At 40.2% G+C, this 24,030-nt stretch overlaps 1 protein-coding gene across 1 annotated transcript; it reads right to left on the reverse strand.

Moving 5' to 3' along the window:
• Nucleotides 1-24,030, reverse strand: ttll11 (tubulin tyrosine ligase-like family, member 11). The gene is made up of 10 exons (XM_040157650.1): nt 22,800-24,030; nt 17,011-17,110; nt 16,387-16,520; nt 13,037-13,327; nt 12,625-12,909; nt 11,755-11,850; nt 11,527-11,639; nt 5,203-5,448; nt 3,399-3,505; nt 1-1,202 (listed from the first exon to the last, which is right to left on the reverse strand). Exons 1-10 carry the CDS (start codon nt 23,346-23,348, stop codon nt 889-891), a joined length of 2,235 nt encoding a protein of 744 aa, XP_040013584.1. The 5' UTR covers nt 23,349-24,030; the 3' UTR covers nt 1-888.

Genomic DNA, 24,030 nt, shown 5'->3' on the forward strand with positions numbered 1-24,030 from the left:
TCTAAATTGTGAAACTTTGTGCTATGCAATTACTTACGAAATAGTTGCATCCCCATGGCAGTTGTGTAGCTAAAGAACTTGCCGGACTGGAATAGCTGCAGAACTGAAAGAGGATAAGTGGCGGCGTGGCCTTTTTACCTTTGAATACTTATTCACTAAAGTCATCACTAATGGGCTCATGGAGCCAGGACGCACAGCTGAGCCACCAGCTTTAAATAGACTTTCACCATTGAACTAAACACAAATAAATACAGTACAGTACATACACACTCAAACATATACAATATGCCCACACAAATACTCAGTCACCCTCACTTCAGCTTCTGTGCAAATGTAATAGTTCAAAGCATTTTTGTGCAAATTCAAGAATAAAATACACATAATAAGGACACACCTTTATACCTATTTATTTGTATGTGATTAGTGTAAATCTATTGAAGTGGAGCATCCAATGTTATCCCTGAAAAGAAAGTTTGTTTCCGTGTGTGTGTGTTGCCTGACAAAGGTGAGGGGAAGCAAATAGCTGCCCTGTAGAATCAGTTATATTATTAAAAGCAGCCATATCCTCCTCCTGACTGGACCACGCGGTTCACACACGATCACACCAGGAGGGGAGGAAGAAATGCACCAACCCCCTTGTATTCCTCCTCCTTCTTCCACTCCAAACCCCCTGCAGCCATCTTCCTCCTCTGAAGAAAAAGCAATCAGGCTGAGAACTGTCCTCCTGCAAGTCAGCCAGCAGGGGTCAAGCTAGTCCTTCTCTCAGCTCCCATCATCCCACCTTTGCGGGGGCAGTTGAGGAGAGATGAACAGCTAATTTCCCTGCTCCTGTGGAGAAGGCTAAAGGCAGTGCTTGGGAGTTGGATGAGTAGCTGAAGGCCTCTCTCATCAGTTCTCCACGTTGGCCCTGAGTGTGCGAGGCTTGAGTCTTTGATGCAGCCGGTAGTCCTGGCTGGCTGCCCTTCGCAGGGGAGCCGGGGAGCCGAGCTGAGGGTTGGTGAGGCCCGGCGTCTGAGTCTTGACGGCTCGCGGCAGCGCTCGGCTGCAGCTCACGGAGCGTCTGTCTTCCACGCCCGACGAGGACTCGAGCTGGGCCTCGCACAGCTCCAGCAGCGACACGACCTGCTCCCTCATCGCCAGGGATTTGAACCTGCGACCTGCCAGGAAGAAAAAGGCTTCCACAAATGCTTGTAGTCCCATCCCTGAAAAACAAAGTGGGGTTGAGGTGAGGACAAAGAAATACATAAGAGGAAGACGGAAAAAGAATTAAACTCCAAATGAAGAAATTATGCTCAACAAAAATAGCAGTTAAACAAAAAACTAACAAATTACTTAGTGACACAGTCAGGGACACCAATGAATGTTTCCTGGATTTTCATACTGCTGCTAGTTGATAAATGATATCAGTCCAAACAGGATCCATCCCAGTTTAAAAGGAATGGTTCGACAGCAAGCTAATAAGCACGTTTACAAATCTGGGTCATTCCATGGCAACTAACTCAGAATTCAGAAATTTTCCCAGTTAAAGTCATGCATTTTCTTGAAAAAGATTCATGGGAAAACTTCACATTGATGGGTCCTTGCAAAATCTTATATCTCAAATCTATATCTGAGAAACCCCACGGATAATTTGCAACATGTATTCCTGCAAATAGTTGTTGTTGAACGTTTTACGGTGATCAGATTAACTTTTTTGCCCAAAACGAACCACTAGTTTTCACTTTCATGCAATCACATTTTCATTCTGTGAAACGATGAAATGATGAAATTTAGCTCCAAGGCCCAAACTTCAAAAATTCATCACTAAAAAAAGTGTTTGGTCCCAGGAATTTAATAGAAGTTTTTAAATGGATTTTTTTCAATAAAATCCATGACGTAAAATGGTAGGACCTGGTTGAGTTGGTATGCAATGACCTCTCAGAGAGTTAGATGGGAAGACCAACCCCATTCTGATGTCTGTACGCTAAATATGAAGCTATCACGAGTTGCTATTGGCTTAGCATAACATAAAAACTGGAAATGGGGTAATACATCAAGTCTGGCTCCGTCCAACCATTTGCCTACGGGCACCTCTATAGCTCACTAATTAACAAGTTCTAGCCCATTTGTTTAATCTGCACAAAAACCAAAGTGTAAAAACAACAACTGGCCGTTCTACAAATGGTTATGTCCAAGACTATTTTTTGCTCCTGGGCAGTTGCAAGGAAACCAATGAACAGAGGCTCCATGGAATCTGTCTTTTGTAAGGACGAAATGGATGAAACATAATGTGTTAATTAGAGAGCTTTAGATTGACTTTCTCATATGTCATTTATTCATATGTCTAACTGAATACAACCTTTTTAAAGCAACTACTTAAAAACATATATCTAAAATAACTTTGCATGCATGTTCGTGCCTGTGGACGGTAGAGATACAGTCTCTCCTGAAATGCAAGTTCAGCATCATCTTCCTTTAAAGACATATATACATACAGTTTTCGCCACAAAGCCAGTAGGGACTCTTCTCTCAGATCATTAAACAACTGAACTGTTGCTGCTTTTAAATGGCTGAAGCTGCCAATGTGATCATTTTTATCATTTCAATTTTACGATTTTCAGATCTTGCCCTGGGGGTCAAGGTCAAGGTGACTGAAGCTCAGAGAATGAACGAGAAAACAATGCCATGATCTAAGCGGGAGGAAGGTTTCTTTAATGTATTCTATTGCAGCCTGCTATTTTCAAGTGTGCAGAAAACCAAGGAAGGAGAAGCCGATTCACGCTGGACTAACATGATGAAAGTCTGTGGGTCGTCTGCTGTGGAATTATTAAGGTTGTTACAGCTCACAAAGAGAGTCTGGCAGAAGAAAGTATTTACATACATTCCTCCATGTGTCCTTTTAAAACTTTGTCACATACCACCCCCCCCACCCCAAATAAGAAAACATAAGAAAAAAAAAATTATAATTTGTAAAGACAAGTTTTATGCCTTTTCTTGGCGCCTGCCAAATCCTCCAGTGCACATTCGGCGAAATAACAGACCCTGACTTCGATCGCCCTGAATACGTATGAGCTCATTCTAAATTCAGCCCACAATCCCGTCTGTACAGGCCCTTCCATCCTTGTCCATGTGATCTCCATCCATCCGTTCCGCCTCACAAACATTCCTTGCAAGGTGCAACGTCTGAATAATTCATGTCTGATAGTCTATTTGCTGTCACATTGTGATCTCAGCCCATTTCAATTATGGGAGCACAGTGTCAGAGGGAAACTGACAAAGAATGACAAGTAATTATCTCCAAGCACATTATTTGCTCCCAGTCTCAAGGATACTCAGCTCTCTGTCCTCTACATGTTTCTTCTTTGTGAGGGTTTTGTCGTAGCAGGCTTACTGTATGTGTGTGTTCGTGTGTGTCCTACCTGCTTCTCTAGAATCAGGCATTGTTCCCGACCAGCGACGTGTGATGTCTATGTAGAGGATGTCTACTGAAGCCATGGTGAAGTTACTGTTGCTCAGCTTACAGGTCCTAAAAACAATCAGGAGACCTTGTATGTCTGTCTACACGTTTTAAGTCGGACTGACATTAGCAATGCACTTTGCACTGGTGAATGTTTGTTTACTCACTCGTTCCACAAGCTAAGGTGGAAAAGGTGTGTGTTCATGTTTGTGTGCTAGATAAGGAGGAGACTTTAGCAGGAAAGCAAATGGGGGTTGTTGTTCAGAGTCTGTGGCTTTTGTGTAATGTGACTGTCTGCTCTGTCCGTGATACAACGTTGATATTACTGCTTTATGCAAATATTTGACTGGCTGTATGGAAACAAGTTCTCCATTTACATACTATAAAGGGGGCCATCGTGAAAGCAAAAAACATAAAATATAAATTTCTCTTTTTAGTTCTTCATTTTTTCCCCTCAGAGGAGGGCACAGTGACGTGATTTACGGTCCAAAGTAATTCAACACGATCAATCTGCCGTAGTAACATAAACATTCTACTTTTATGATGCCTATAATGTTTAGTTTTTCTTGAAACTGTCTGAGGTGTGCAAGCATTGAGTGCATAGTTAGTGGTGGTGTTGTACTGGCCTGCATTACACTAAGAGGTGTTTCTAATGTTCTGCTGGATAAGCAAGAGAGATAAGAGCTAAGCTAATATTCCCCACCTCTACCACTATATACAAGACAATTATTGGTTACAGTTACACCTGACCAGCATCTTTCCTGGTTTAGTTGGGTTGATTACATTTATTTGTCAGGGACCATGTATTAAAAAAAATAATAATAATCTCACCCAAAGAAAAAAGATCCACTGTGCCAGATTTAGCTACTAGCTAATTTCCATCTACAGTATCTGGGCAGGCAGACAAACACTAATCACTGCTTATTGACAGTATTAGGATGGTTTTTAAGAAAATGGGAAAGGGCATTGTTATTAGTAGAAAATATTCCAACCAAATATTCCAATATTTGGCAATCCAGTAGTCATGAAAAGCATAATTAATTATATACTATATAATACTAGTATGATATGAACAACTAGGAACAAGCCTAGCAGCCATATTTTGGGTTAACTGAAGTTTATCAAGATCCTTTTTATTAGAAGCAACCATATGACTGAGTAATACTCAAGATGAGACAAGACTAATCAACTTTCCTAAACCAGGAAAGATGCTAACCTCTCTTATCTCTCTTGCTTATCCCGCAGAACATTAGAAACACCTCTTAGTACACCACCACGCTCAGTTTAAGCCAGAAAGCTGTATTTTTTTAGGTAGACCTGAATCTTTTTCAGGTCTATTAGAGTACTCTGATCAAATTCATGTATGTCCCACTTGGTATGTGGATAAACCAGTTATGTACATGGCTTCTGTAGAATTTAACAAGTCATTAGAAAGTATTAGAGACTACAAAAGTGCTTACACTTTTGACAAGCAAATGCAGAATTGAAAGCAGACTATATGACTGAATAATCAAGTTTTTCTATCTGATGTCCTCCCCATTTTCACGAATGTTATGGATGGTTGTGAGCTTAAATTTAGCTGTTCATAAATGTAGCTGTAATCACGCTCTATACCTTTATTTATTATCAGTCCCTTTTTTTTTTATCTTTTTGAAAAGAAAAATTCTTTTGGACATGGCATTCACAATTGATGTTTTATTTAGACATTTAAGATTAGCAGCTGCTATGGCAGAATCCAATAAAATAAAAAAAATAAAAAACTGTACCTGATGAAGGTTCGGAAGGAAGTGGGGCCCAGACGCATGTTGCCCTTGACCCCGAGGAAGCGTATGAACAGAGCTGCGATTCGCTCCACCAGCCGCAGGTAGTTGAACTGTTTGGTGTACTTGGGGTAGACCTGCTTCAGACATAGTGAGGGCAGAGCTCCTTCATCCGGGCTCCTCTCTTGTCTGTCTGCTTCCATGGGAATCTCCTCTCTATGTTCAAACCCACCAGCCCTCTGTTGGGAACTTCTGTTGTAGAACAACAGAGAAGAAAAACGCATTATTATAGAATTTACTGCATTATATTTCAATTACAGACATTTTTTTCATGTATTAGCAAGTTGACTGAGCATTTATTCAGTGGCTTTGGAGGCTTACAAGTAAGTCACTACATGTACTCATTGTTGTGCTGTCCAGGGCGAAATAATGGCCTACGGGCCCTGAAGGACACAGAGACACAAGACCAGAAGGCCAAGCCAGAGAGCTTTTGTCAGCTGAGTTACAGATAGCCAAGCACCTGAGGTAGATAAATGCACCAAGCTTTTCACTTGAATCTGCACCTGACAGGGGAAAAGGGAAGAATAATGTTGTATGGAGGAAAAAGAACTCATCTCACAGCCTCCGCACAGCCTTTTCACTGTCAGTGCTTACATCCGCAACATTTGCCTGCATCAGTAGCAAGATACAGCTACATGCCAGAGGTTCAGCAGCACTTAAAATCGAGAAATCAGTTTTGAATTCTTATGAAAAGAAAGTTAACAGTTCACACCAAGTTTGGATACTTAATTGGGTAAACAAAGCCTGGAAAGGAGGGGGACTTTTTTTTTTTTTTTTTTGAATCGGGGCTATGAGTCATAAAGTACAGATGATGTCTCTTGAAAAGCCGCAGTGGATCTCTGCAGTTGTTTGAGTCTGTGTAGGGAATTAGTCAGTGAAACTCTGAACTTGCATTAAGACTCTTATTGCAATGACTGATGACAGAAAAATTGTGCTTTTAAAAGAAATTGCGTTTGATGCCGTGAATGAGGCAGAAAAATAAGACGACTTGTGTTAGTTACTGAATTTGGCCAAAAGACGTCCATCGACCACAGATTCAATCCATCAGTGGGGTTGATTTTGTTTGTTTTGTTTGTTACAATTAATATTCCACAGGGTACCTTTGACCTTATCTTTTAAGACGGTGCACACCAAGCACACAGGAAAAATGCCGGGCTGTGGGGCAATTTCGGCATGATAGCTACAGCGGGAATTTGAAGTCACGTGATGTTCACTGGCCCAAAATGATTTTTCGCCATTCACTATCATCACAAAAGGAACAGCTGTAAAAAGATGAACACATTTCATCCGAGCGTCACAAACCCTCTGCAGTGACTTTCTGTAATATCAGAAAATTAACCAATCAGGTCCAATAAAAATTAGTGGTAACTTGAGGAGTTTCCCTGTGAACATCCTGTTTAGATTCAGTATTTCTCACCAAAAGGAACTGTGTGTATGTCAAGGACTAATAACCGTGTTGATTACATTTCCTTCCACTTAAAATATATGCAAAGTTGACTTTTCAAAAAATTTGAATCCCGTATTGTTTACATATATATTTGCTAACTTGCATCCTTCCTCCCTTTATTTTTCTGGCCTATTCCTGTGTTTCTGGGTACATTACCGCCACCTGTCGATGAGTGGAATAGTGTGAACCCATTGGCGGGAATGTGTATTGTGTCAACTGCATGTTCATTTGCATCCTCATAGATGGGATACAAACAAAACATGGACCCTCTTATCGAAACGTGACTCCGCACGGCACTGATTGGAGCATTATTTCAGGCATAAAATAATAAACTGCGAATTATATTTATTTACAGTAAATATATGATGGGTGTAGAGCCGAAAGGTTCGACAGAAAATGTATTACTAACTATTTTAATAATCAATTTAACCCTTAAGTCGTTGTTCAAGTAGAAATGCCAAACATTCTCTGGTGTCCAATTGTAAACTGTAAACTAAATATTGTTGGGTTTTTGACTGTTGGGCACACAGAACAAGCCATTTGAAGATGTCACCTTGGGTAATTTTTTACTATTTCTTTGACTTTTTTTTTTTCACCAAACAATTAATCAATTAATAAATTTCAAGATTAATCAATCAAAATGATCATTATTTGCAGCCCTGGATGAGTGTCAGGTGGGTTTGGTTTACCATGCTACAATTCTGCGCCTATTTCAGGACAAAGTTCATTTGTTTGAACTATGTCCTCTGCACTACCTGCTCATATCTCGCCACCTGCTATTGTGCTTCTCACAGAAAATGAATGGGAGCCAGGCGCCTGCCTGACATTTCCCTCACTCTCACAGTTAGCTTTGTTGTGCCTGTTATATTACAGCACACAAAATTACACCTTTATCATTCTTATTAGCACACGGAGTCCAGTGACCTCAAATAATTCCCGTCATAGAAACCTGAGCAGAGGTCTCATCAACCAGAATAAGCGAAAAACACCTGTGTGGGTGTATACGGCCTTTAAGGATAACTCCTATGGGTAACACGTGTGCATGAAGATACATAAGCAACAAAGAGAAATACACAAAGGTTTTTTCGCGTCAGGGGGATACCGTACTGCTGACTTTTATGAGGCAGTTTCTTTCTCCATGAATTAGTAAGCAGTGTGAATGGCAATGAGGGAGCACTGCTGAATGTTTAACAGAATCAAATCATCCCTCAGCAGCCAGAAGGACACAACCGACATCTATTTAGACAGGACGGGCTCGGCTAGAAACGGACACATCTTCGACAGAAGCTGAAAGCCAGACAGACAGTGATGGGAATGTCTACAAACATTCCCAGCAGACGAGGAGAAGAAAATGATGAAGGTAAAGTGAAAGGGTAAACGGTGAAGAATGGCAGGTTATTAAAAAGACATTCAGAAGCCAAGTACCGAATGTTAGTCGAGTGTATGTGAAGAGGACTATGCCTAATTCAGCTGTAATTAACCTGTGTAAGTGCTATTTCTGGTGTTCTGGTGAGTAAATCTTCAAAGCTACTGCACAGTGTCAAATGTCTTGAAAGGTGTCAGATTTCTTTTCATTGACTCATCTAAGCGCCTGGAGACTTATATCCATTTCAGAAATTAGAATTTATTGACTGAACTTTTTCCAGCGCATGAGTCATACAAAACATATACAGAAGAAATAAGTAAATATTTGCATGTTTACGATTTAGAACCCCTCTTTTTCTAACTGGTTTTTATCCACACACCCAAAAGAGTCAGAAATCTTAAAATGGAGCTTACAAGCATTTCACTCAAAGCTTTGCTCCGTAAAAGAATGTGAAAATGTCTCAAATTAAAAAACGTGGTTGTAGCTTTTTATGCGCTTGATGCATCTTTACCCCACGTTAAGATATGTTCGCCTATGAACATCAGCTTTTTGTTCTCACCCACATTCACACACACACACACACCTCTCATACATGGCTCATAAATCACCCTCGGAGACATCGTGTAAATTATTAATGAGCTGGGTGCGAGTAGTACATATCAGAGTCACAGATACCATCACAGCCTCCTTTTCATAATTCCCCATTTATCCCTGCACCCCTTTTCTCCAAAATACCACTTTTTCCACCTTTTTTTTGCCATTTTACATTTACTTATCTTTCTTATAAAGCTCTCACTGCATCTCCTTTCAATAGCAGCACCATTTTTTAAAACTCAGCCGTAACTTTGTATTGTGTGCCTGGTCAGTTCTCATTTCTTTCTCACTTCATTTTGCCAAGGGAAATTCATACGGGGGATGAATTCAGTCTAAACTCTACGTTCTGAATGAGCGAATCCCATCCATCCCACTGCAGAACAGCTGTCTGTGACCACAACACAGGTATATTTACTTACTAGTAGACCATCTGTGCAGTAAACAAATTACTTAACCTCCCGTAACGATACTGGGAACGTTTTGTTTGTGCTCTGTTAATGATTCTGAGAGTTTGCAGGAAAAAAAAAAAGGAATACAAAATCAGTCCTTCCCCATTAAAATACATCTGAACTGATTCTAAATCTATGCATGTGAATGGCAGCTTAAATCATGTTTCAACAAAAACTATATTCCACTGGCGTCCCTGAGATGTCAGTCGTGATAGTGTGGCATCAAGACTCTAAGAATGCCTATCAAAAGACTGTGGTTCTAAAATGGTTACCAAATTCTCATCTCCTTTGCTTATCTCCCTTAATCAGCCATCCAATTTTCAGAGATTTTAGCGTCTATTTCCACATGTGGTGCCACATCTTTCCACACAAATGGCTTGATTTAAAATTGATAAAATTCAACCTAGCATTCAGTGTAGCGAAAAGTAGTGTTTTCCAACAAACAAACAAACAAACAAACAAACAAACAAACATGTATGTACTATACACTGCATGCGCCTTTGTGCCTGTGGAAGAACAAACTGTGGAAGTTAATGATTAATGAGTTCCTATTTAGCTCCCATGTCGTTGGCTGCAGTAATGATTACATTTTTCGGAGCATATCCAATCTTATGGCTAATTTAATAAACATTAGAACTAGCTAGTTGGGACATAATTAGCATATCTTCCTCCTCAACCACAGGACTCAGTCACTATCTGCATAGCTGACAGCACACTTGGCTGCAATCACAACCTGACATGAATACTAAATCTTTGTGTATATATATATATATATATATATATATATATATATATATATATATATATATATATATATATATATATATATAAAAATAAAAATATTTTAAAAAAAAAGTTATTTGGCTGTTTGGGCCTTATGTTTTTCAATCTTAGAGTCTTTATTTGGGATATGTGCACTAGGAGGTTCAGTTACCAGCAACTGATTTAGACTTCACCTTCATTCTGGGTCCTACTACGCTTATAAGAGAGGACATTTTAGTGCTAACTAATTGCTAATCAATTACTTTATTATTAGGTAGCTGAGTACTGACTTTCTGATCAGATCTCTTACCACAATCCCTATACTTCTGAACCCCATTACCTGACTTCTGTTACTTGTTATTCCATCTAATTATTGTCATTTAGCACCATTTCTTGTTACTCTACGTCCCTACTCTGGATTTTTCCCCTCTCCATATAACTTATAACTCATTCCAAACCTCTCCACCCTGTTGCTCGTCACTACAACTTTCTTCACATCATAAACCCTGTCCTTGCCAGTTTCACTATAAGCGGTGATACATTTTTATAGAAGGCATTGATTTATATCATATTTAAGATCACTGAACTTGTTTCTTTCGTGATGCACCTTGCCTCAGTCTGGACTGCAGCCTCTTTTCACACATGACTGCCGATTGTGGATACCCTCACACTGAGATATTTTATAAAGATATTCTTCCACTATTTAATTGGCTTGAGGAGATAAAGTGTCAGCTTCAGTCTACAATAGAGCGATGAAATAAATGGAGGTGTGTACACACGATGATATGAGCCAGATAATTTACAACACAACTGGTTGCCAGTAATTGAAGGATCATTGTATATGTGGGAAACTTCTTGACCAACTAAAAGTCACAGACTGACAATACAACAACTATTTCCTCAAATTGATAACTGATTAAAGAACAATGGGTCTATAAAAAGTATGGATTAAAAAGGAACAGAATTTTAAATGTGTATACTGTGTTACACTGTAGTGTAATTCATCCATGGACAAGAACAAGATGTGATTCTGCAGATTCGAGCTAGACAAAAATACAGCAATGCAGGAGGAACAAGGATTAAAAATATTACAGGCGCATTATATCAATATGTTACTGGTCATGAATATAATAGTTAAGTGGGTATTATCCCTCTCCTTTGCAGAACGAAGCAGATCAAATATCTGATAAAGACGATAATCTGGGAGGCAGGCGAGAAAGAAGTAAGGGCGTGAGAGAAAAAGTGAAGAGATGGAGATGGTGGTAGAACAGAAACAGTAAATCCTCTGTCACAGAGGAAAAACAGATTGCAAGGGGAAAAAAAAAAGAAAACACAAACCCTAATGGTGGAGATTTATCGCCAGGCACCACACAGGGCCAGTCAGCCAGAGAGACTGAGCCACCAGACTTGTACAGTAATACACGAATTTCCACCCCAGCTCAGCTGAATTTAATTTTTCCATTTAACAGGCTTATGGAGAGCTGTTGAGTGGCGTAGAGCTGGGCTCTGAGGAGGGATGGGCAGAGTAAGGTATCATGTCCTTAAAAGTGAACTCTTAAGACCAGCAGACAAAGAGCGGAGGATGCAAGAACTCCAACATTAAACTGTTTGTTTACTTCATAATGTATGTGTATGCAAGTGAATGTATTTACAATGAAGGCTTCCTGTGGCCAGGGTCCATAAGGCGCAGTGTGTCCCTGATCACACCCACTTTGACCTCTGCATCCACAGGACTGGGAACATATTCAAAAACACCTGGTGCTACCTAGAACGAACACAAACATTTATTATAGCGCTGATAATAATAAAGATAATAACAACAGCAACAACAACAACAACAATACTACTATTATAATATTGATGTTGACGTTAACTTTTACCTCTTGTTCATGTTCTATCCTCATACTGGGGTTGGAGTTGACCTCTAGTAAAACTGGTTTCAGGTTCTTCATCAGCAGGATGTCAAAACCTAATATCTGAGACACAAACATCCATAATTACATACTTTGTACATATATTAGAATAAACTAAACTGCATTCTAGGGGTGTAACAATAAAACACAATTTTTATTTGCACCCCACCTTCAATAAGAAAAAAGAAAAAGTCTAAACTGAGTCTAAATACAAGCTGTTAAAAGGTCAGAGTGGAAATCAATAGGGAAAACAGAATAGAACGGGAGGTTAGTGGAAAATACAAGTCAGAACTGCACTGTGCCATTTTGCATGACTTGCTTTAAAAATGTGAAGCCCAGATGAAAATCAATTTGGTTTGATGTGTCTATGACAAAACATTTGAAAGTTATGGACAAAGGGCAGGCCATAATAGCTTACTGGGACATATTTCATTTTTTTTTTTTAAAAGGAGCCCGTATATGCAGTAGAAGGAGGTCCAGATAAAAGTAAAGTTAGTTTGAAGAGAAAGAGAAAAAGCTACTGACAAAAATCTGAAAAGGTCCTTCGAACAATATCCACGGACTTTTGAGATGGTCCCTAAATTCTCAGTCAAGTCATTATGACTCTGAGAAGATGGTGTAACATTTGTGGTAAGTCGTGTCAATTGGATGACAGGTTAAGGTACAGGTGAAGATGAAGGGAGAGGAGTGGGAGGGTGAATATTACTGAAAAAATTCAGGTGTTTTTCACATCTGTTCAGAGCGCATTTTATGTGCATATCCAAAAGATGCATTCGTACCCGTTCGCACCCCAACTGTGAACATTCTGCTCCTAACACAGTGCTAGCCACTACCCACCTGGAAGCATGTGGGTCCTGGTTTGCCAGGCGGTATATCCGCCTGATAATAGACTTTAAGTTCAGGCACCACGGCAATGACAGTCTTGATGACAAGGGCGATGATGTCCGACCACACCTTCTTGATGTCTACACCTTTAGCTGCCAGCCTGTAGAGCACGCTGGAGAGAGTGCGCTTGCTGCCTGTGCTCTGGCTGTCTGAGTGGACAAAGTTGCCGCTGTGGACGTTGAGGGAGTAGTTTGTCAGGTGCATGAAGACATGGCTCAGATTCTTCTGGCTTGGCTCCTACACAATCAGAATAAGAGTGACCTTAACTTTGTGTATGACATAAAAATAAAATAAAAAGTACATGTTTCATGGCATCAAAGCTTCAAGGTAAACCTGCCAACATCAATAGCACCATCACGGATACCTGGTAGGGCTCAGTGCAAAAACGTGTCAGGCCTTCCTTGGCAATGTAGATCTCCAATGGCTCCATAGACTTTATCAGTACGTAGAGGCGGATATCAAACTTGAGCTTGTCAATGAGTAACGGCTTCTGGATGTACTCCTGGACTACAGACTGTTTGGCCTGTGAACCCGCCACAAGCTTTAAGTCACTGGGGTCCCGGATGAGGTAGATGCCGTCCCCCTGAGAGCCCCCATCTGGCTTGACAATGAAGGTGGGATTCACTGTGGCATCGTTCTCCTTCACCATGCGAATCTGCAGCAGAGGTGGGAGTGAGAAGGATCAGGTTAACAAAAACCTCAATGACCAAGGCCCCTGAGTGAAAATAGCTTACAGATGCTTACTACAGATGCTTACAGAAATTTATAATATGGGTAGTTGATGTGATGACAGGAAAGGGGTCAAAAACAGACATGAATCCAACCCTTAACAATTTGTCATAAAATTAAATTGGACTCAGTCTGATTTAAAAAATGTGACAACCAGTGTTACAGATGTAATTTAATGAAATCAAATAAAGTCCCCGTTCATCGTCTGTACTTACAGATTAATGATTTCATGAAGCTAGATAAGTGGCTATAACGGAACTCCTGCCTAGAGTAAAGAAACAAAGTCAAAAAACAAATGTCCAACCATGATGCTGGATAAGGTATTTTTTCCCTTTCTGGTTAGTTTTTACATATAGAAAGCATTCTCGATTGCTGTCTCTGGCAATACAGGAGAATAAAATGACGCCAGAAATTTTGGCTAACCTGATTCCAGACTTGAATCTTCAATGAGTCTCTTACTGTGCAATACTGTTAAATTAAATGCCATGATTTAACATCTAGCTTTACTTCATCCATATAAACCAGATCAAAGCTTTACCTAATTTTCATTTTGCTGAAGGCTGATCATACTATGCATAAATTAATTTAGGATTTATCTCTACTCACAAACTGAAAACTTCCATCTTTCACTTATTCCTTTGAGCCAAGTGTTATTTCAGTCAAGTGTTATGAGACTTTTTATGTAACAGTCATGTTAGGCTGCATGCCTAATTACTGACATCGTCTCATACAAAACATAATGAAGTAATGCCTCTGTTCAGTGGGATACGGTTTTGTCTGCCGAAATCTAAACTGGAATTAAAATAGTGATATTATGGTGTCCCCTGCTGGACATTATATATAGCTGCAATATAAGATTTCCTTAAACCAGAACCATTGTTATAAGACCATCTGCCAATGAAATTACATCATCAATCATTCACCAGTCGAAACTGAAAAACGTTCACTGATATTATTACTGATAACTGGAACTGATGTTTAACTGCCACCTGCCGAAATCGCTTAAACTGCTGATTGTGGTGGAGAAAATCAATAAACATTGTAGCATTTTTCTAAATGAAAGCACACTGAGTTTCTGTAATTAGATCTGACTACAAACCTGAATATTGTACATATGATCTTAGTTTAATGCCGTTGACCAATAGAAATCTTTAACTACCTGCCAAAATGATATGGAGACAAAAATTTGATAACAACAAAACACATTATTTTAAATGGTTCTTTCCTTGTCTCCTACGTTGATGAGCATAACACACAAATCTGGATAAACGCTTTCATTGTCAGTTCATTTATGGAACGTGCTGAATGGCACACTTGGGAACTGTCTGTGACATGCTTGTTCAGTGTAGTCATCCAGGAAAAAGCAGCTGAGGGAAACTCATTCTTCCCCTATTCTATTAACTGCTCTTCCTCCTTCTTATGTGTTGAACTATGTCCTTCACAGGACAGTTCTAGTAGATTCAACCATGTGTAGTGCCAGATTACTATAAAAGGGTAGGCTTGCATAAATGTGTTACAGTCTGTCTTTTCCCCTCAAGGCAAGTGAGGAATGAAGCGAGCACATGAAACAAGAATTAAACAGGTCATACTATTAAGTACACTACTGTTGCAATGTAGCATGGTTAGCATCCACAGCAAAAGAAATGCACAGACCTCAATTTGCTCCAAAAATTCAGAATCTGTGTTGGTATTGCTAAATTATGACTAATCTGAAAATTTGAGAGGAAGCAAGACGGCAAAAAGGAACATTGTGGCTTTACTTTCCAGAGCTGCCTGGCCATTTTGTGTCCATACACTGACTGAGTCTGAGTCACTGGTCTATTTTTATTTATAAAGTCAATTCTCTGAGGTCATTTTGCAATCTCCATCACAAGACATAGCTGTTGTCTGTCACTGATGTAAGATCAGAAAAACAAAGCAAAACTTCTCAGCTCATCAACCATGCAAGCAAAGTGACAGGCGCTACTAGATAGTCCCCACTTCCAGATCTGTACAGCCAGACAGTTAGATTTGAAGCAACCCTAATCACACAGGACCATTTACACCCCTCCATAACACATTCCGACTCCTCCCATCAGGCCAACATTATAAAAACCATCCAGCTAGAACAAATATATTCAAAAAAAATCCGTGACAACTGCCATAAACATGATAAACAAGCTCTGAAGGACTTGATACGCTAACACTTGCACATATTTGCACTTTACAGCAAAACTGTTCTTAACTCTATGTGTAAACACTTTTTATGCCCCTTGTATGCTTTTATTATATGTTTACCTGTGCGAGTCACGTCAAAGACAAATTTCCATCACCTAGCGATGGACAATAAAGTTTTTCAATCATGTTTTCAACTCTACCCACTTAGAAAAGTCTACAAAAGGAATAGACATTCTTCAAAGCAGGCATTGCGATAGCAGGAAAAGCACAGGTGTAATTGATGAAATAAACTATGGCTGCGTTCCATTTGGGTGTTCCAGGTCCAGGGCCATGATGCTACGTATGTTGGCTCACAGGTATGGCCTGTAGGGGCACTGAAATGAAATGTAGGCATTGTTAAAAGTTATTAGTAAGACCTGTGTTTATGCTGCTGTGTCAAGGAAAAATGTCTGCTGTGAAAAAGATAAATTCAAAATGAGTAATTTGACACCTCTTGCTTGATTCAACATTGATGTTTTTTTTGTTGCCAGGAATTTTGTATTGTGTTGTCTTCAACTTTTTATGTATTCGGGATTTACCTGATTAAATAAAAAATACATTTTATTTTTTGAATGCTCTTTTACACATGTACTTACCTTTAATCTTTTGTCATCTCACTCCTGTGACATTCAGTTAATGCAACAATTTCTGCTCAGACAACATATAGTATCCTTGTTTTGACTGCACAGAAATACAGAAGAGCAATGACTCACCTCAGTTAATCCAAAGAAAAACTCCACTGTTATCATGTCCAGTATCATAATGTTTTTTTGTGTTATGCAACCATACCTGTGTGGAGAACTGCTGGTACTCCTCGGGCAGGATCCAGGAACGGGGATAGAAGTTGTACTCTTCTGGGAACAGTTCCTGCAGAGTCCGCACTGCCCGACTCAGATTTATCTTCCTCAGCATTTCAATCATTCCTACAATGCACAAAGCTCCGTTTCACAGACACAGTACCACTGAAAATGTACCTGTAAGCAAACTGATGCTATACAAGGATTCCCCGATATCAAGAGTTACCATGCTGAAAAGGCAGACAGACACGACCTTGTAAAAAGACATAATTGAATATGACACGAAGATGATATAGCGGGAGACGAGGGCAAACCAGTAGGTGATGTAGGTTTGGATGTACGTTTCTTACTAACACAATAATCTGTGGAGTCTCTAGAGAAATGATTCTTGCCATGAGATGAAAAGGTTATCATTGGAGCAATGAGGATCAGTATGACCTTAATTAAATCGCTCCTGCTGTGATTACAGAATACTGAGTACACATGTACTCATGAAGTACTGTGAGCTAATATCAAGCCATTTCTCCACTTACAGTTCAACCAGCAACAGTGTAGGGTGCTTTGTGTGAACACAAAGTTGTAGGAGAGGAGAGCAGAAGCAGAGGCTGTGAAATACCTGGGAACTTGTTCACCTGCCCCGAGACGATATTTTCATTATCATGGAAGGAGACGCCATGCCAGTAGATATCACAGGCTGTTCGCCTTCCCAGAGGAAACTGAAGATACATACGGAGAAAAGTGGAAAGAGGAAATATAAGATGATCTGTAAAAACAGAGAATGGTAAGAACAATAATTCACAAAGTCATACTTCTTTTGCATCTGGAAATGAAAAAGCATGCTTAATCTGTTAGTATGACTCAGGAGACTGGTAGGGTGCTTGTCCTGCTGATCACAGAGTGAAAGGATAATCTTGCCTTAAGATGGTTTGTAGTGTGTGTGTTCTGTTGTCATGAGCAGGGAAAGAGGGGGGGAATTGATACTATAAAAGGATTTAGAGAGCTAGGAAATCCTACTGGCACAAGGCACAGCTTTTGTCCTCAACACCTCTTCTCCTGCCACACATACACACTCCAGGATAGGATATTGTACTTGTACTGTGATAACCAAGTAGCACTTTATGAAAAGATGTTTGGAAATTCAACCTTTTGATTCAATTTCCAAACTGATATCAAAAAAGAGACAAGTATCCTATCATAATTTTTTTTTCCCCCAGAGGGGTAAGGGGTCCCAGAAGTGTTTGGATCCCTGGGTAGTACATGAATAACTATTAAGTCCGCTTCCACTGTTACATTTCTCCTACTCGCTGATGCATCTCACTTCTATCCGTCAACGCACAAATCAGCTTTTTATCAACTGAAACACTGTACAAATTGAATCAACTGTTGAGGTCTGTTACTGAATGTTTTCCACCTGTGCTCTGTCAAATCCCCATTCAAGAAGTTTCAGCCTTTTAACAATGAGTGGGGTGATGCTCTACTTACACACTGCATGAATCAAGGCCATAACTTTGGTCTAAACAGGTCTCAGTGAAACAGGGAATGTCTTCAGTATGTGGATGCATCACAAATACTCTTCTGAGTAACATCTTAAGTGATTGCGATAAAGCTACTACTAATATGAAGCCTGATATGTTAGTGAGGCTTTTTGTCCTCTGCTTATGTGTGAATAGGACTCAACAACCATGAAAAAAAATAAAAATAAAAATATCTTGAGTCTGATCATCCCTCAAGTCATCCATGCGCACTGTAAAGAGGGGGTTTCCAAAAGGGAAAGTAACTTGGCATAACAATTCACTGTTCAGTACATGCTTCTGAATCATTTATCTTCAAGAGATGCATTCACTGATTTCCACCCAGCCCATGTAACTTTATAACGTCATGAGTCTACATCAAGTTGTATTGGAAGGTCAGCAGCATATCGTCACCGAAACTAAATTCTACGCCGATGTCACCCGTTCCACTGTCAAGCTACAAGAATAGACCTGTGATAGAATAACATCTCATTAATGAGTTAGCATGAGAGCGTGTGAAACAGGGAATCCCTGTTTGACAGCCAAGCTCTGCTATAAATACTCCCAGAGAGATGCCGGCATATAACTGTCTAATCACATCAGGGAAGGAGGTTAAATTAATTCTAGTAGTTTCTAAGGGATCAGGCCCAAAAATAGCCACCTTGTGCGTCTATGGAAAGATAAACATAGGTCTATGTTCGGGCCTTTGTTGTGGACTTCACTGGTGGTTAATTTTCAGAGCCACTCTGAACAAAAATACTTGACTCACTGAAGCATTTTATCTTATCTTAGCTACTATAGCAAAAACCAGCCATAGGAACGATATTTTAAACTCCATCCGATCGGGTAAGACTCCCGTTACAAGAATTTATAATTTCTGGTATTCAGGTTACCATTTTCCAAAAATGCTACAAGGAAGCCTCCAGGTGAAAGGCCTTTTAAAATGAATGTGCTACTACTCAAAATGCCAGTTTAGACTGTCGGATTTTAATCAAAATACCAAGCCCATGATTAAATACAAGGTTATTACTCTCATTTTCTGAAGTCGTCACTCAAACCCTCGGGCTTGCCATTCTCTCTCTGCCTCAGGAGGAATAAAAGTCTATTGGATTAGAGGAGCTTAAGGCTAATCATTTCCCACTGTTTAAGAGAATGCCATATGCTGGAAGTCAGTTGACAGCAGTCTCTCAGTCCAGAGAATACTGCAGATGTAGAGGCGTAAACTGGCCTTAAAGCCAAATGTACAATTCAGCAGTCACTAAAATGTCCTCATAAACGGTATCTAAACACCCCCATGTTGTAAACCTAATTAACTGGTAGGTGTGTTAAAACTTATTAAGTGGATTTTCGCCAATCAATGTTCGTTTCATAAACGATAAAACAAACAGACAAAGGCTGCTGGGGTTTCAACCCCTTCAAAAGATGTTGACAGGTACTTTCAAAATGACACAGGATCTATAGCGCCTTTGACTTTGCTGGGGGTGGATCATATGGACAAAGCGTGGTAAAGTATAGTCTGTCTACCGTTTCCGATACCAAACATGGAAGGGTTTAAGTGTCACTGCGTGGTCACCAGTGATAAGTAGAGTCTTTACTTTACCTGTCTCATCGCATTGCCCGTCTTTACTTCTCATGCATAATGGAGACCATGTTAATAATGATAGAAGGTATTAACTGCATCACATTCAAACTGACCAGATGGTGTTTGTGGCTCGGAGTAAGAGGAACTGGATCAATTAGCCCTCTCATAAATCTTTTAACGTTGCTCCTTTTCATTTGTAATATCTTTGATCCACAGCCATCCTCTGTATTTTTATACTTTAGAGATATGCAAACTGACACTGTCAGCTTATGTCTGTGTCAAAGTCTATCATGTCATCTAAATAATAATGTGCCCAGTTTTTCTATCATTGACCTATTCAACAAAAACTTTGGTAAGAGATCCTGGAAATAAATATCCAATGGAAAAGGGAAACAAATCATCATACTCTAAATATGTAGTCATGGAAAACATAAAAGGCAGAGGTTAGAAGGTTAACTGGCTCCATTCGCAACTTAATTTGCAAAACCAATGCAGGAAATTCTTAGTTTTGCAAGTTTTACATACTGGAAATAAAATTCCATTAATTTCAGTTTTATCCTTAATATCAACATAAATAATGACAGAACGCAACTAACAACACTTATATAAAAAGGTACAGCCTCAGCATGCTTATAATTAGCTTGACTTTAGGGCACATGACCAGCCAAAAACAAACTTCCAAGGTCAAAGCCACTCATAGAAATGTAATAACCCGAGAAGGATAACAAAGATAAATGACAAGACTCTGCCTTGTAAAAATTAAAGTGCATTTTACTGCGTGAAATATATAGCAGTACTGACAAGAAGGTGACTAAAGTTGTCCATTTTTAGTGCCAAAAATAGGTTTTCAATTAATGCTCAATTACTATTGTCCACATTATTTTAATGGCTGGACAGATTCATCACCATATTATGTTCAGATAAGTAGAAACAATCCCAGGTCTTCACATTCTTACTTTATCACTATCAAAATCCAAATCAGGTTAGCCACCTTCAGTAATATACAGACGGGTGACAAAGTAAAGGAAAAACCTGAATAAATGAGTGGAGAAACAATGATTGCAGATGCCTCCACACAGGTGCACTGCATGTTACAATTAAGCAGTTAACATTCAATCATGATCCGTAGCATGTATAAAAAACGCTGAGCAGGCGCAGTGGATTCTGATTTTTTTTTTCGAGAGGGAAAAAGATCCAAGTGACTTTGAAACAGGGTTCAGAGTTGGGGCACGGATGGCAGGAGCTTCAGTCACAAAGACTGCTCAGCTGGTTAGTGTTTCAAAAGGAATAGTGACTAAAGTGACATCTGCATTTACATCTATGGGAAAGACGTCGGTAAATCGGGTCAGAAATTGTGGTCGACAGCGCACATTTGATGACCATGTGTGATGCTCATGCATTAGTGCGATCTGTAAGGAATAACAGAAGAGCACCTCTACCTCAGGTGACTGAGAATGTCAATGCAGGACGTGATCAGACTGTGTCAGCAACAACAGTCCGTCGACTGGTAGACAGGGAGGGATATTATAGTAGGGTTGCAGTGCATAAACCCCTCATTACAAAGATGAATGCCCCTTTGAGAGTTCAGTGGTGCAGAAACCACAGGCGCTGGTCTACAGAGATGTGGAAAAAAGTCATATGGACAGTTGAATCATCCTTAACCATATTCTCGACAAGTGGGCGAGTGCACATGTGGCGTACATCAAGAGAACGATATAGGCCTGAATGCTTGACCCCTGCAATGAGGGGATCCGGTGGCTCTGTTATGCTGTGGGGGGCATTTTGCTGGCAGTGTTTGGGTCCACTTGTCCCCTTAGAGGGAAGGGTCACTGGAAAGCCATAAAAAGTTGTTCTGAGTGATCAACCCTGTTAAACACCCATGTGAGATTTTGGACTGACGTGTTAAAGAGCGCTCTCTACCACAATCAGCAGAGCACAAAATGTGGGAATATCTTTGGAAGAATGGTGTCCATCCCTCCAAAAGAGTTCCACAGACTTGTAGAATCTATGTCAAGGAGCATCAAAGCTGTTTTGCCACCACGTGGTGGCCGAACACCTTACCAAGATACTTTATGTTGGTTTTTCCTTTAATTCTTCACCCGTCATTTGATGACATGTTCATAAATTAATTTAAATGGCCATGTAACTGCTGGAAAGCAATGCACAAGGTGCTGCAGCTTGGTTTTCATAGATTAGATTGGTAAAAATATTAATTTTAACACACTGTCTTAAACAAGTGCAATTGTTGCATAAAATAAATAGTTTAAGGTCAAGTATCCAAACCTTTCTTACAAACACTCCTACACAGACTCAAATTTACATTTTTGAAAGAGATACTGCCTCTCTTAAAATTTCTGATTTTGAACAGTGAAGTGAAGAAACATGCAGGCCATCTATTACATAATCCAGTCTAAAGTCTTATTCAGACAAAATAGTTATACAAGGGGAGGCAGGCTAATGTAATTATTATAATATTGATTTTAACTGTCTCAATCATCAATTACTGTAACAAATAGGAACAGTTAATATTCTAGTGTCTTTCACTGATTGTTAAATGACCAGTAAAAGTTGCCTCAAGTTGTAACAGTGCTGTGCAGATTGATATCCTTGATAACTGTAGGAAAACTGCACTGAGGGCCCTTTCCTTTAGTTCTTCCTAAGAACAGAGACAATCCAGGTAGCCTTTGCTTATGTGGGACCTCTCCAGCCCTACTCCAGCTCATCACACCCACTGGCCTTTCTCAACATCAAGAAGGCAAATGATAAGAGAATATCCTTCAGTTCAATCGGTCAAAAGAAGGCAATCACATGAAGGGCGATAACAGTAGTGACTTTTAACCATCTACAGGAGCCTGTAGCCAATTTAAATTAATCTTATGGTCATGCCACATGTGGCATATTCGTATGATTTTTAGACACTAGTGCCAGTGAGAGCCCTGCAAATGCAGGCTTTCATTGAAATGTCACCCCTCAAAATTTGAAGTCACCATCTAAAACACCTTGAATTAAGGAGGAAAAACTACATCACTGAAGGTGCCTGTTGATGTGCTTAGCTAAAACAAAATACCGCAAACACATGGTTCTTAATGGGGCATAGTTGGAGAACAGTAAAACAAAGGTTTTCATGCATGCATGCATACTCAATACCCACAACATAAGCTGGTTGTCATCCGAATGAAACAGTGATGCACCGAGCAGCAGCTGGTGTCAGTGATCTGCTTAGCTAAACTGGTACCCCAGTGTTTCATAGGAATGAAACCTCCACAGCAAATGGGAAAAAAAAAAAAAAAAAAAAACTCTCATATAGCACACCTCTTTCCACTTTAGCTGCTTGATGCTTAACTTCAGAGCCTCCAAGGAGGTTTTGGCTTTCGATGTATCCACTGTCACTGGTCTTCTCTTCCTTGCAAGTTTGAATCCGTCCTCACGGCGTGTCTCTTGGATGTTTTTGGATGCATGGATGGTCACATAGTTCCCATTAGTCTTGGACTTGCCCTGCAGTATCTTTCCACTTCCCTTGGTGTGAACTGTCCGCTCGTGCCCTAGTCTATTCAAGTTTTTTCCAACATGAGCAGAAACCACAGAACCATACAATGACAGATCTGAGATGTCTTTGCCACAGGAGTTCTTGTCATCCTTTCCCTGGTTATTACGACTTTTACCTGTATGTTTACAAGTGATGGAAGTGTTGGATTCATCCCCTGCAGCTATGGTGATGCTGGAAGGGTCCGGCGAGACAGAGGCAGGGGGGAAAGACACTGGCAGCTGCTCCTCAGTATCCACACCCTCTTTCTCTGCCTCCTCGCCGAATGATTTCATTTGCTCGAGTTGAACCTTGACTTTTACATAATGATCACTCATTATGCGAAATGCTACGAGTGACGCCGCTGAGCAGGGCACAGTTGTACCACAAAGTGCAATAATCCGACGCCGGCGAGCTAACGTTATTCTGAGATGATGTAGTACGCATCGCTAGCTTAAATGGCTAATTAAAGAGTAAAAGCCATTTGCTTCAGCTTGTCATTCCCCAAACAGAGTGAGTGAGCAGATCGTGGAGATATGCGCACAGTCTGCAACGTTACCCAGCTAGAAACCGGTTGACAACTCAGGCTGAGGAGGCTAACGCCGTTAGCCAGCTGGAAACAATCATTTGACGGGCAACTTCACAAGGCTAGCGACTCTCACAATCTGGCGTTGACTTAACCTAGCTGCTACTGCCAGGCGGCGCTTGTAGCCAGCACCGGAGCTAGCTGCTTGAGAATAGCTAAACCTGACGTTAGCCTGTCAAACTTCGTTTAGCTAAACATATGGTTCCGAGCCGCTGGCAAAACTGCACTTTGACTCATGACAGACTTTAGCTCACGGGTACCGGTATGTACATGTCTAGCAGAGTCCAGCGTTGTGAAGATACCCGCAGTCCTCGGTTCTGTGTGTGCGTGTGTTATCGCCCCTGTGTTGTTAGGCGGCGGCAGGAGGCAGACGAGCCCATCGTCCAGCCTCCATCTGGTTTGAGCCCAGCTGATGCTGCCTTTTGAGCTCCTCT

The sequence above is a fragment of the Xiphias gladius genome, chromosome 20 (genome assembly GCF_016859285.1).
Source record: "Xiphias gladius isolate SHS-SW01 ecotype Sanya breed wild chromosome 20, ASM1685928v1, whole genome shotgun sequence".
Classification (NCBI taxonomy): domain Eukaryota; kingdom Metazoa; phylum Chordata; class Actinopteri; order Istiophoriformes; family Xiphiidae; genus Xiphias; species Xiphias gladius.